This window comes from Amyelois transitella, chromosome 10 (genome assembly GCF_032362555.1).
Source record: "Amyelois transitella isolate CPQ chromosome 10, ilAmyTran1.1, whole genome shotgun sequence".
Lineage (NCBI taxonomy): Eukaryota > Metazoa > Arthropoda > Insecta > Lepidoptera > Pyralidae > Amyelois > Amyelois transitella.
In genome coordinates this window covers 9,781,225-9,794,356 of record NC_083513.1, presented here as the reverse complement: position 1 = coordinate 9,794,356, position 13,132 = coordinate 9,781,225, and the positions used below count along the sequence as shown (strand labels likewise).

At 38.7% G+C, this 13,132-nt stretch overlaps 1 protein-coding gene across 1 annotated transcript in view; it reads right to left on the bottom strand.

Annotated features, from left to right (window-relative positions):
• The window catches only part of LOC106133125 (E3 ubiquitin-protein ligase RNF19B), a 43,184-nt gene that overhangs the window by 1,162 nt on the left and 28,890 nt on the right, over nt 1-13,132 (bottom strand). Inside the window, exons 3-8 of the mRNA XM_060946029.1 lie at nt 6,442-6,622; nt 3,096-3,210; nt 2,046-2,233; nt 1,761-1,902; nt 1,205-1,439; nt 29-233 (exon numbers count right to left, since the gene is read on the bottom strand). Coding sequence (XP_060802012.1) covers nt 29-233; nt 1,205-1,439; nt 1,761-1,902; nt 2,046-2,233; nt 3,096-3,210; nt 6,442-6,622 — 1,066 coding nt within the window. The remainder of the gene's footprint in view (nt 1-28; nt 234-1,204; nt 1,440-1,760; nt 1,903-2,045; nt 2,234-3,095; nt 3,211-6,441; nt 6,623-13,132) is intronic.

The following is a 13,132-nucleotide window of genomic DNA, read 5'->3' as shown; positions in this document are numbered from 1 at the left end:
TTGATAAATTTCTAAAAGTAATAAATACCTATACTGGGCTCGAGCCTCCTCGAAGCCGCGTCAGCATCGTTGGCGTGCTCCCTGTCGTCGTCGAAGTGCGGCGCGGAGGGCGGAGCGCCCCCGCAGCCCCCCGCGCGGCACAGCGACACCGGCACCACGCCGTACACGTAGAATAGCAGGATCGGGACTCCGATGCCGACCGCGAGACCGGCCACGAGTGGAGATACGATCAGCTGTGGATTGTAATGTTTATTAGTTAATGATGAGTTTTTAAAACAGTCACTTTTGGGCAAGTTAGTGTTTGGTGATTAACAGCTAGTCAAGTTTTTTAATCCTGCCGCGGTCATGTACCAATTTTAGTCTATGAATAGCATGACCCCGAGTTATGAAACCATCTTGAAGAATTTTATCATCATAACTCCGAACAACCGTGGTACCTCAGACCTGACCACAAAAGCCAAGCCGACCAGTAATGCTACTCCAACAACAAAGCTGATACCGCACTGACCCTTATCATCCTATATATATTAGACCCCGACTCAAGGAAACCACCTTTCAGAATTTGAAAGTAGCAGGTCTGGCTCTTCTAAGTCCTCAGACTTGACCACAAAGTCAAGCCGACCAGTAATGCTACTCCAACAACAAAGCTGATACCGCACTGACCCTTATCATCCTATATATATATTAGACCCCGACTCAAGGAAACCACCTTTTAGAATTTGAAAGTAGCAGGTCTGGCTCTTCTAAGCCCTCAGACTTGACCACAAAGTCAAGCCGACCAGTAATGCTACTCCAACAACAAAGCTGATACCGCACTGACCCTTATCATCCTATATATATATTAGACCCCGACTCAAGGAAACCACCTTTCAGAATTTGAAAGTAGCAGGTCTGGCTCTTCTAAGTCCTCAGACTTGACCACAAAGTCAAGCCGACCAGTAATGCTACTCCAACAACAAAGCTGATACCGCACTGACCCTTATCATCCTATATATATATTAGACCCCGACTCAAGGAAACCACCTTTCAGAATTTGAAAGTAGCAGGTCTGGCTCTTCTAAGTCCTCAGACTTGACCACAAAGTCAAGCCGACCAGTAATGCTACTCCAACAACAAAGCTGATACCGCACTGACCCTTATCATCCTATATATATTAAACCCCGACTCAAGGAGACCACCATTCAGAATTAGAAAGCCAACTCACCGCGGCGGCCGTGGCAGCAGCGACGGCGGCGCGGCGCTTGGCGGGGCGCGCGCGGCGCAGGCGGCGGTGCGCGCGGCGGCCGGCCCACAGCGGCAGCCCCACCAGCAGCGCGGGCAGCGCCACGCCCGCCACCACGGCGATGCCCAGCGGCGCGCCCGCCAGCGTGCCCAGCTGCCACAGCAGCTTCTTCTTGCGCGACCACGGCTTCTTGCCCCAGAATGTGCAGCCGCTGGGACTGGGAACAGGGTTATTTTTTGTTTTTTTTTTATTTCTTCTTGCTTCCTTTGATTTTGATTGAGATTTGAACCGCACATATTTTTTTTTCTCTTGACATTCAGCAAATCGCACAGCAGCTACCTTAGTCAGTGGTGTAAACGTATTTTTTCACCAAACATCAAGATTGCAACAAGATGGTAACAGGGTATTACTTGTATATACTTTCCCTATGCAAAATAAAGAACAGAAAAACAGTTTTACACAGGTACTGCAATCATTCGAACATCATACCCAAGAAATAAAGGCATATTCTTTAGACGCCACTGATATTGTCACCAACCTGAGATAATGTAAATCGGAGACCTCCTTCATGCATAGCCAGCAGAACTCTGCGCCGCACACACAACACACCATATGGTTACACGAGCCGTCTTCCACCTTCACTATGAGCACTGAGCATCGGGGGCATGGCTTCACGTCACCTGGAAATTAAAAAAAACATCGTCAAACATTTCGGAATTTGAAGAAGCATCTCCTTCCTCGTCGCAAATCTGCGTGGGGTGCCAGGCGGCCTTGCAGTGGTGGCAGACATAACAAGCCATTATAGACCGTCTCTATCTCTTACCATGGTCTATGTCAGAGTGCGAAGGTTGCGGCGTCCTGGGCGGCGGCTGTCTGCTTCGTCGCGCCGCGTCGCAGGTCTGCGTGGGGTGCCAGGCGGCCTTGCAGTGGTAGCAGAATGACGCCCCGCAGCCGGGCGCTAAACAAGTCAGTTTTGGACACGACGCGCATCCCGTCGCCACCACTGCGAAACTGGAAACATACAATACGACTTATTTTTTGCACCGAAAAACCTTTACGCTAGATTTTGCCTTATCACTGGACCTTGATCTGTATTCCTTGTTAATGTTTAGGTATAGCCCGGTCTGGCTAGGACTTTATCAATACCAAATAATTGAATCTTTTTGGACGCATGAAACTCCATATGAAGGTAACATTCTTGTGCAATTAGAAAAATCGAATAGTGTCATGAACAATCAGTTAACCAAAGTGACGTCAGTCCTTCAAAATCTTTGCTTCAAATTTAACAGCTGAATTGCAATCGGGAATACGCTATGATGGGAGTCAATAGAGCAATAACTAGATATTTGCCAAACAATTTGATTTGACCTTGTTTCAGCAAACAGGTCTCAATCACCCAATTGTTCATCTCGATTAGTTTCATTTATTGCAATTGCGAAGGTACAATTTTAATTTGGTTCATTCATTCATTCATATAATCACTTCTAAATCCTTTGCGTCTTAAAGAGTGAGAGGCCACTTCAGGCTTAATGATAGAATTGAGATTCAAATAGTAACATGGTTGCTAGCCCATCGCCTATAAGAAGAAAGTTCCCAAGTTTAAAAGCCTTTAGTCTCCTTTTAAAGTAATAAACGGAAGCATTTTCATACAAGTTAATGTTCCTAAACTTATCTATCAGACATATCCATATAATTGTCGAACCTTTACGATCCAGGAATGCGAAGGGCAGGAACTTAAAAGAATCCTGCAGTTGTCTTCAAATCTTTAACATTTTTCATACACGCAACTGCGGTTTGCAAAAATTCTCGAAGACAAAAAAAAACAGCATTATCTTATGAGTAGTAGGGATGAAGTTCCATCTTCCCCACTTACCTACAGTCTGGGGCAGGGCACCACCTTGTGTCCGGGTCAGCTGCCAGCGCGCGTCGCACTGAGAACTCCTCGTATTTATCATACAAGATTGGGTTGTCCACGATTCGCCGTACATCTGAAAATTAATTTTTAGTCATTTTATTTTAAATTTCCTTTTTTGTTGTTGTAATTAAGTAAAGGTGTCAATCAATATGAATAGGATATAATAGATTTATTTTCAAAATTAAATACAAGTGTAGAAGTGGCGGAACAAACTACACTGTTACATGTATATATCTGTAGAATGTAAGTATATATATAGAAAATGCTGACATTGACTTTGATCAACGTTCAACTTAAACCGCTGGGTCTAAAGAACTGAAGTTTGGCATGTAGATCCATTATGTCATGTACCGAATGCTCTAAGAGGATTTTCCGAAATTCCCGTGGGAATGAAAACTCACCGGATTTTTTTAACTTCACACGAGCGTAGCTGAGAGCTTAATCTTGTTCCATACAAAACGACTTTTACTTTTACCAGAAATATATAACAATTCTCTAGCAACAACTATGTAAAACTAATAATGTGATTAATTAAGATAACAATTAAATACTTTAAATACTGTTTACTGCATACACATATTTCATGATCATATTTTTGAGGTAATAATTAACTTTTATTGCCACTAAGGTACCACTCCGGAATAAGATTGTTACCCACTTTCTGTTAATTTCTTACTGAATATGATTAAGATTTACTCTCAAGATATATTTCTCAGATATAATAAAGCCTTCAAAACAACACGACCTTAAAGTCGAGTTCGTAAAACAAAGTTTGTAAAATTTTCAACAGACTTGTAGCAACAAATTTCATATCAACATCCTTTGAACTTTGCACACACAAAGGATTTGTGTCGAAAGTTCAAAGGACTTATTAAAATATAAACTTTTAAATTAATATGACGAGAACCATATACCACTAAACTCTTGGTTAAAGTATATAATAAATACATGAGTCGAATTAAACAGCTTAAGCATACAAAAGAAATCTTAAATTGAAATTTGTTTCATCAAAAAATCACACACAGGTACTTACATAAAATACACACTCTGTAAACAAATAAACTAGACTACCTATATTTTTTTATTACCTGCTTTGCTCCATTTTCTTTGTAAATAAAATAAAAAAACCCTGAACTGTAGTGTACTTTATTACTAGAACACACTGGGCAAGCTCCATTAAGCATTACATTCAGCCCGATAAATTCATGCTGTCCCCCTTTAACGGCTCCGAAGAAATAGAGGACTTGGCTTTTAGCAAAAATAGTTCAAGATAAATAAAGGTCTTGCCTTGAATATTAAAACTAGCTCGTGACTCTGGTCAAATGGGAATTTCCAGATGTATTATGCGATGCCTTATACATAAAATTGCGCTTCTTTCTGGTAGAGGTAGGCAGAGATTACATTTTTTCACTTGCCACGACCATGCATACTTTTTTCTTTCTTCTCTTCATGTCATTCAAACTCTTCGATTTGGGTTTAAATGAAAAATATAGAAAATATAGACTGTGTGGTCACGACCGAAGAGTTAATAAGTAAATAGTTAATTGTTTTGTACTCGACCCGCTCACCTACTGTATAATATTATACAGTCAGGGCAAATAAGCTTGACCCCTCATTAATATAAATTGACGCCAAAGAAGAACAGCTTTATCTATACTGACTGTACTGACAGTAGAGGGCAAATGAAGTTGATCTCCTATATTTGAAAAAAAATCCATCAACATTTTTTTAGTAGGTACCTATATGAACTAACTTTTAATGACGGTTTAAAATAGGTACCTACACTATAACTTCATAGTATACATACATATAAGCAATTAATGCCGTCTATCGCTAGTTTGGAATATAATGGGGTTTTCACAAACGCAAAAGCAGGTCCAATCACTATTCACTACATAGAAAACGTTTAGACAAGTTCTGTCGTAGTTGCTCATGGGGAAAACCGAAGATCTGAAATTCTGAATACAATTACTCGTTCGGAGAATCTATCGGTGCTTGGTGTTGAAAACATTCAGGCGGTATGGTGGTGAGGGGGAAACCAACGCGAAGGAAAACTGCACATTTTGTCAAATAAAAGAACCAAGCTAGGTGGTGCGAGCTTACATTTTGATACGAAATTACAGATTTTGTGCCAAGATTAGGCAGCGCCAAAGAGGCGTTTGTATTTCCGCGTTACACGTCAAAACTACAGAACCTATGTTTTGAAATATTGCATACATAGGTATAGTGTGGACTGTGGAGTACCTACAGAGAAGGACATAGGGTACTTAACCCATCAGTGGAGACGCGGGAAAATTTTGTAAACAATATAAATGAAAGATTAAAAATCCAACTACAGGTGTAAAAAAAATTCCAGAAAGAAAAACATGACGTAAAATTCTCATTTTCAGTGTTCCGTTTCACACTTGACCTGCATTTTATACAAAAAATAAACAATTACATTATCTGGGAAACTGGTAAAAACTGTAATTTAGCCTTACCGTGATTCAGCCCTGAAATTCAGTCCAGCGCCTACTTTTTGTCGCCCGAAAACTAATTGCTTCATGCAAATTTAGCAGCTTAGATGTTAACAAAGGCTCTGCCTTAATGAATAACGGAGAACTCAATTAATTCAATCGCGTTAAAAAGGGAAATGTTTCTCTAAAAACTTTCACTTAACTCTGTTACAACTGGAATAATATGATTACACACATTTCTGGAAGGAAGAACACACATTTCTGGAAGGAAGACACAGTAAATAAACCTGTGGTAATAACCATAGAATCGGAATAATCCATACATTTAACAAAATAGTAACTGATCGATCTCTGCACTTGAAAAATATTGGCTAAAAGTCATATGTTTCATACTCGTACGTGCCCCAAGGGTGTGCGTGCACCCCTAGGTCACATACCACACCATAGCAGTCTTTAGACTCAGCGGTTTAGCTGTGAAAGCAGAAGAGACGCGATTTACATACATACATACATACATATGATCACGTCTATATCCCTTGCGGGGTAGACAGAGCCAACAGTCTTGAAAAGACTGAATGGCCACGTTCAGCTATTTGGCTTAATGATAGAACCGAGATTCAAATAGTGACAGGTTGCTAGCCCATCGCCTAAAAGAGGAATCCTAAGTTTATAAGCCTATCCCTTAGTCGCCTTTTACGACATCCATGGGAAAGAGATGGAGTGGTCCTATTCTTTTTTGTAATAGTGCCGGGAACCACACGGCACAGACGCGATTTCCATACAAATATCCCTTAATTGTTAACATTACAAGTAAAATATAACATTACTATTGTTGTATGATTACTAACCTAGCGGGTGCATGTTCTCGTGGCACACTGGACAATTGACAGGCACCCTGGCCTCGTAGATCTCTATGGCGAGGTACTGCCGGAGACAGGGCTCGCAGCACCGGTGGCTGCACCACGCCAGCCTCACGGTGCCGCCCGCGTTCATCATTGAGAGGCATAGCGGACATTCTAGGACTTCGCCCTGGAATACAATAGTAACGGTTAATCAAGATGGCGATAAGCACACGAGTGACTTCGCCCTGGAATACAATAGTAAAGGTTAGATCAAGATGGCGATAAGCACATGACTTCATACATAATTATGATCACGTCTATATTCTTTGTGGGGTAGACAGAGCCAACAGTCTTGAAAAGACTGAAAGGCGTCGTTCAGCTGTATGGCTTTATAATGAAATTGGGATTTGAACAGAGACAGGTTGCAAGCTCACCTACTACGAGAAGAATCCAAGTTTATTAGCATATCCCTTAGTTACCTTTTATAACATCCATGGGAAGGAGATGGAGAGGTCCTATTATTTAATACCGGTAACCACGCGGCACCAATAATATTATTAAAAAAAGAAACTTACAATGTATGACTAAACATCTGATGATTTAAAACAGGTAACACAACAACAATGTTTTATTACCGCCATGAAACATGTGACACATGACCTCGTATTTCAAGCGCACATTCGAATGCAACAAGGATGTTACATAAATGCATATAATAACTTTAAAACCACAACTTAAAATTCACGTCAAAACTTTATTTATTTGTTTTTAGATTTCAATAAAATCTCATCATGTTAAATGTGTATTAAAAAGAAATGATTAAAACAATATCGTGATGGTACTTCAAGAAAACGTGGTTAAACCACTGTATTCAAATAGTGAAATAATTTATAAGATCTCTACTAACTTCCGGAGTTAACACACTAAACAAACACACAAACAAAAACTGCTCTTAGTCATCGTAATATAATTGAAATAGGTTACACCTGATAAAAACACAAAAATATAATGATTACACACACACACACACACGGTCTCGTCTATATCCCTTGCGGGGTAGACAGAGCCACCAGTCTTAAAAAGACTGAATGGCCACGCTCAGCTATTTGGCTTAATGATAGAATTGAGATTCAAACAGTGACAGGTTGCCAGCCCATCGCCTAAAAAAGAATCCCAAGTTTGTAAGCCTATCCCTTAGTCGCCTTTTACGACATCCATGGGAAAGAGATGGAGTAGTCCTATTCTTTTTTGTATTGGTGCCGGGAACCACACGGCACATATAATGATTAGTTGCATTAAAGCAGTACAAATTAGAGAGTGCAGAATGACATGGAGAGATTCTTTTCATCCCGATAAAAAATTAAGTGACAATACATAATATATGTAGATTTGCGAAAAACCTGAATTCTTTTGATGGTGGCGCTAAATTCGCGCGGGCGGAGCCGCGTGTAAAAGTTAGTAGTCATAAATATTATATGGGTAACGTGTAATAACAATAAAAAAACGTAAACCTAACTCAACCTCGCACGCATTGTATTCTAATTGGCCATAAATTATATAAGAATTTATTTCACCTACATTAATAGTTTATTGATCAATGTTTTCGTGTTGTAAATTGAAATACCAATTAATAAATTAAAATATCATTAGCGTTGCTATTCAAACAAAATCGGTTCGTCAGTTTGTATTAATGAATACATACATACATACATCACGACTCTTTCTTGTTACAAGTATTAAAGTTAATGAATGTAAATTTTCTTTGTAAATGTCAAAAATGGTATGCACCATTTCTTGCTTAACCGAAATTTGATGTGTACGGAGATGAGCCCGAAGGAAGAAAACTTATTTTTTTTGTAAAACGACGCAACCGAGACTCTCACATGCACCGTCACAAGCATAATGCTAAAAGTAAATAAAGTTAACCTATCCTTTCAAAGCCTATCTTCTGGCCATCTCAGAAGATTGCTAAGGAACGCCGTGCCAAGGCGAAGTTAATTAGAAAAACGACAAGTTAAAATGGAGCTGACGTAGCCACGGGGCTTTGGCCCGAGGAACAGAAGCGTCTTAAAAAGGCTCATTCAATTAATTGATCCTACTAGAGCGTCGATGGTCGAACTGATAAAGTGGCCGAATAAAAAGAAAAAAGAATTTATTCAAAGAACACCATAACACAAAGACAAAAAAGGAAACAAAAATATGTACAAAAACAAACATGTAGTATGGTGCTCCCGAAAGGGTACCCCCTCAGCATAATGCTGGCCGTAAACAATATGCTACACGGCCAGCGCTGATCTTCCGGGGGTGCCCGGGTAGGCATCACGGACATACGTACAATGAAAACAAAAAAAAAAAAACAAAAAAAAAAGAAAAGCGTGGTGCAAGCGTGACACTGGTTCGAATCGCAATGTACCAATGACTCTTTTTCGAAGTTATGAATTGCGAACACTATTTGGTTCCTATTCGATGCTCTTACGGCAAAGGAACATATTAATATGTATCCATTATGGATTGCATTAGGTTGCCTTGTAATGGTTTCGGAGGTCAGGGGGGAGTGGCTTCGTGTAAAAACCTGACTTACCCAATTCAGGATTGTGGTCAAAGGTCAGACTCAGGCTTCTCCCCAAAGAGGTGGGGGTTGCAACCTGGTTGGACAGGATGATGTTCCTCGTATTTATCGTAATTTTATTGATCATACTTGAAAACTGTTTTTGGAATAAATAAAATTAATTAATTTATTTATTTTTAAAACTAATAAAACCGAATAAAATTGTTACAAAGAAGAAACGTTACAATGAACACGATGTAAGATTAGATAGACAGCTAATTTCATTCCAAGAATTGGTGGCGATGTGACTTGACAATGAAGTTATCATGCGAGTCGGATTATAAGAAGATTAAAATTATAATAGTTCACGAAAAGGTAATAAATTATGGTAAGCATGATTTTAAAACACCTCGAAATAGAGTGAGACACAATTTTGGAAACAAACATCACAATAAGGGCAATAGCTTAAAATAGTCAAATAAATATTTGTGGAAATATACTCAAAACTAAATGAATAAATATTATACGGGACAAATTACACTGATTGAGTTAGCCTCGAAGTAAGTTCGAGACTTGTGTTACGAGCTACTAACTCAACGATACTATATTTTATAATAAATACTTGTGTAGATAAACATCCAAGACCCAGGCCAATCAGAAAAAGTTCTTTTCTCATCATGCCCTGGTCGGGATTCGAACCCGGGACCTCTGGTGTCACAGACAAGCGTACTACCGCTGCGCCACAAAGGCCGTCTGAATTGAAGGTGAAGATCACCCGAAATTCAGAGGAAAGTGACCTCTGAATCCTGAAACAATAATTTTGTCTGTACTGGCTCACAGCGAACGCCTTGTGGAATTAATACGAAAATGTCATGATTTTTACAGCTCTCGCAAACGACATAGCGGCCGGACAAAGATAATGCTGCAACATAACCTTATACGAGTTAGAACTCAAGGTATAATTAGTAGCAATGACAAATATAAACAGCTTTTAACTTAGGGGCCAATACGCGTACGCTGATCATGATTCACTAGAATGAATTCTAAAATCAGAACTGAAACTAAAAAAAGCTAAACCAATTAAATATGGGATTAACCACACTAATACATAAAATCACACATTTCCTGGACGGGTAGGTTGAGACTACATCTTTCAACTAGCCACTCTTCATGCAAGCTCGGCGGTTTCAGTAGTACAGTACAGTAGCAGAAGGTATTAGCGATACTACACTTTATAATAAATACTTAAACAGATAAAAATCCAAGGTCCAGGAAAATTTTAATGTGTTCCCTTTTCAACATGATCTAACCAAGGATAGAACCCAGCACGTGTGGTTCAAAGGCAGAGGAGAACTATAGCACTTAACAGGCCGTGATTATTCGAATTTGGAATATTTATTTTTTCACTAAAAGTGACTCTTAGCTAAATACCGGCCAGTAGCTAGGTGCATCGAGAGAAAGGTGGTTTTGTCTAGTTGTTGTTACGACACGCGGCAAAGGCTAGCCGGTTGCTGTGAATGCATGCGAGCCTTGCCAAAGCTGAAACCATATTCGTGTATGCGACGGAGTTTTACATCAACTAGTTGATACGCTATGAGTGAAATCGATAAGCTCGACTATCCGTTAATCTATTGTGAATCGTAAAATATTTACTCTACTCTACCCGAAAACATTTTAAGTTGATGTTGTTGTTGCAGAATTTTCATGCAATTTTCAAATGCATAAATAGCCGACATCACAAGTTCTAGAAGGGTTTTTGATTCACACGTTTTAGGTGTCGTGTTTAAAGCATCGAATGTTTGTTAGTATACAAACACGGGCATGTTATCTATTGTAATTATCTCTAGATTAGTCAGAAGATGACAAATCATTATACAGCGTCGTCATGACATCAACGTATGGCCATGTCGTCCGCGGTATTGATATATATCGACTTTGACCTAGCAATGATGTTACCTCTAATGCTATTTTGTAACAGTATTTAATAAGTCAGGGCTGCTTTACTACCAAGGACTGTAAAACCTTGGTTTATTGCGAACAGAGTTATCGGGGTGTAGGGAGACTTTTGTCTGGAAAATAAAATGATACATAAACTATAGCCAAGATCCTTGCATGATTGGTAAGGAGTACCGACAGAACTAAAGGGACACTGAATAAATTTTGTAGGGATTCAAGAAATGGTGCGCTGTTTCAGAAAGAAATCGCCAGAGTAGCGCACGTATACCTGAGAAGTTGGTGGAGACGTGGGTGATGATGGGAAAGATACAACATAATCAACACTCCTCTTCATGAAGCTCTTCGGTTTGACCAGACCTTTAGCCTGGACGTTCCAGTTCTGATCACGGTGAAAAAACGATACACACATAAAATGTATGTTAAACCCGCTAGGACACATAATTTACGTACGGTGGTAATATAATTAATAAGCTTGTAAATTTGTAACCGGGTTTAGGAACCAGATCAAACCTTTCAATTATAGCGTGTAGAATGTACCTAACAGAAATAACGCGAGTATTCTAGTTGTTGAATTATTAATCGTGGCTTACAAAATAGACGCAGTCATTTATAAAAGTAAGTCTGGGGCATGTTTTCCTTTGACACTTAACAGAAACTTTGACTTCGATTATACTTCATAAAGAATTGCATTTAACATTTTTAGCCAAATAATAATGATGCGAAGTTGGAGTTATTTTAAGGATTTCGCTCAACTTGTCTGGGTATGACTTTTTACATGAAACGTGTAAAATTAAAGTGGTCTTTTCTTGAGCTGTTCAAGAAAATAAAAACAGACAAGATTTTTATTTCCGTTACAATTTTTTGCAGAGACACAGACATGGTTGGCATGCCCATTATCTTCGTAAACTGGTTTGGCGTCGGCACCAGCCCACGCCCGCGCTGTGTTTGCATATAAATGTGTCCAGTGTGCCACATCGTTTTAATCTAATCTGAGAATTGTGTAAGTCTTATCAGCTGCTTTAACTACGTTTCCTATGCATATGTTTGAAAAAAGTTAATGTTTCTTAGCTTTGCCAAAGATAAGTTGTTTTGCTTCTAAAGCTATAGGCATATTTGGCTACTTATGACCAAACAACTTCCGGAAAACAATTTTTTTTTTCAAATCCTATTATTGCATTGAAAAATAAATATGTCGGGGAAAAAAGGAATAAAATTTAAGACGGAAGTGTACGTTCGGAAAAGTTTCATGTTTCAGAAGTCAGCCATCACACAATGACTTTGCTTATCTAGTAATTCACTAGATAAGCAAAGTTACAGTGTTGATAAAAAATTAGAACTTCTTAATGTCTTTAAAATCTCTCAAAAATATAATGAAGCTACTAACACAGACATGAAAAATTTAATGAAAGAAAATTATGCTAAAGTTGCTGATATAATTGAGTCGAAGAATGTTATCTCTTTAAGAACAAGATCAGTGATAGATTAGTCTGCGAATTCCATTCAACGTTTCAGGCTTGCCGAGTCATGCCTTATCGATCATAAAGAGAAACTGCTCCAAGAACAGAAAAATGCTTTTCACATGTAAATACCGATGACGTTGCAAAGAAAGCTGTAGGTACTTACAATAAATCTAAACAAAAGAAATCTACATATTTTAATTTCAGCGACGACGTTTTAACTGCGCAAATGCAAATATAAGACTTTATTTTTGGTATTGATACTTCATATTAAATAATATCAAAGCAAGAGACTAACTGACGTATAATTTTGTAAGAAACGATAGAAGTTATGAAAGCAATGTGCATAATGATTAAAGACATGATGAAAGATTTGACTCCCAAATTGATCATAACGGAGGTGTCACAGAAGAAAACAAAATGATTAATGACGCTTAAAAACCTGTATCATTTCTAGTACGTGGTGAGAATGATATAACACTACCAATTAAAATAACAAGTCGCGCGCCAAAATAAAAAGTTCACGCGTAATATCTTATTAGAATGTTGTAACCGTCTCACGGGCTATTTGCATGCATCCACACTCTTCATAGAAAGTGTTAGGGAATCGTATAATAAAGTGATGTTCACAACGTGACCAGACAAAGCTATCGCTGGCTAGAGCAAATATGTTTAAAGAGAATGAGTATTGAAAAGTAACGAATACAAAATACATTTTTTGTAATTGACAACAATT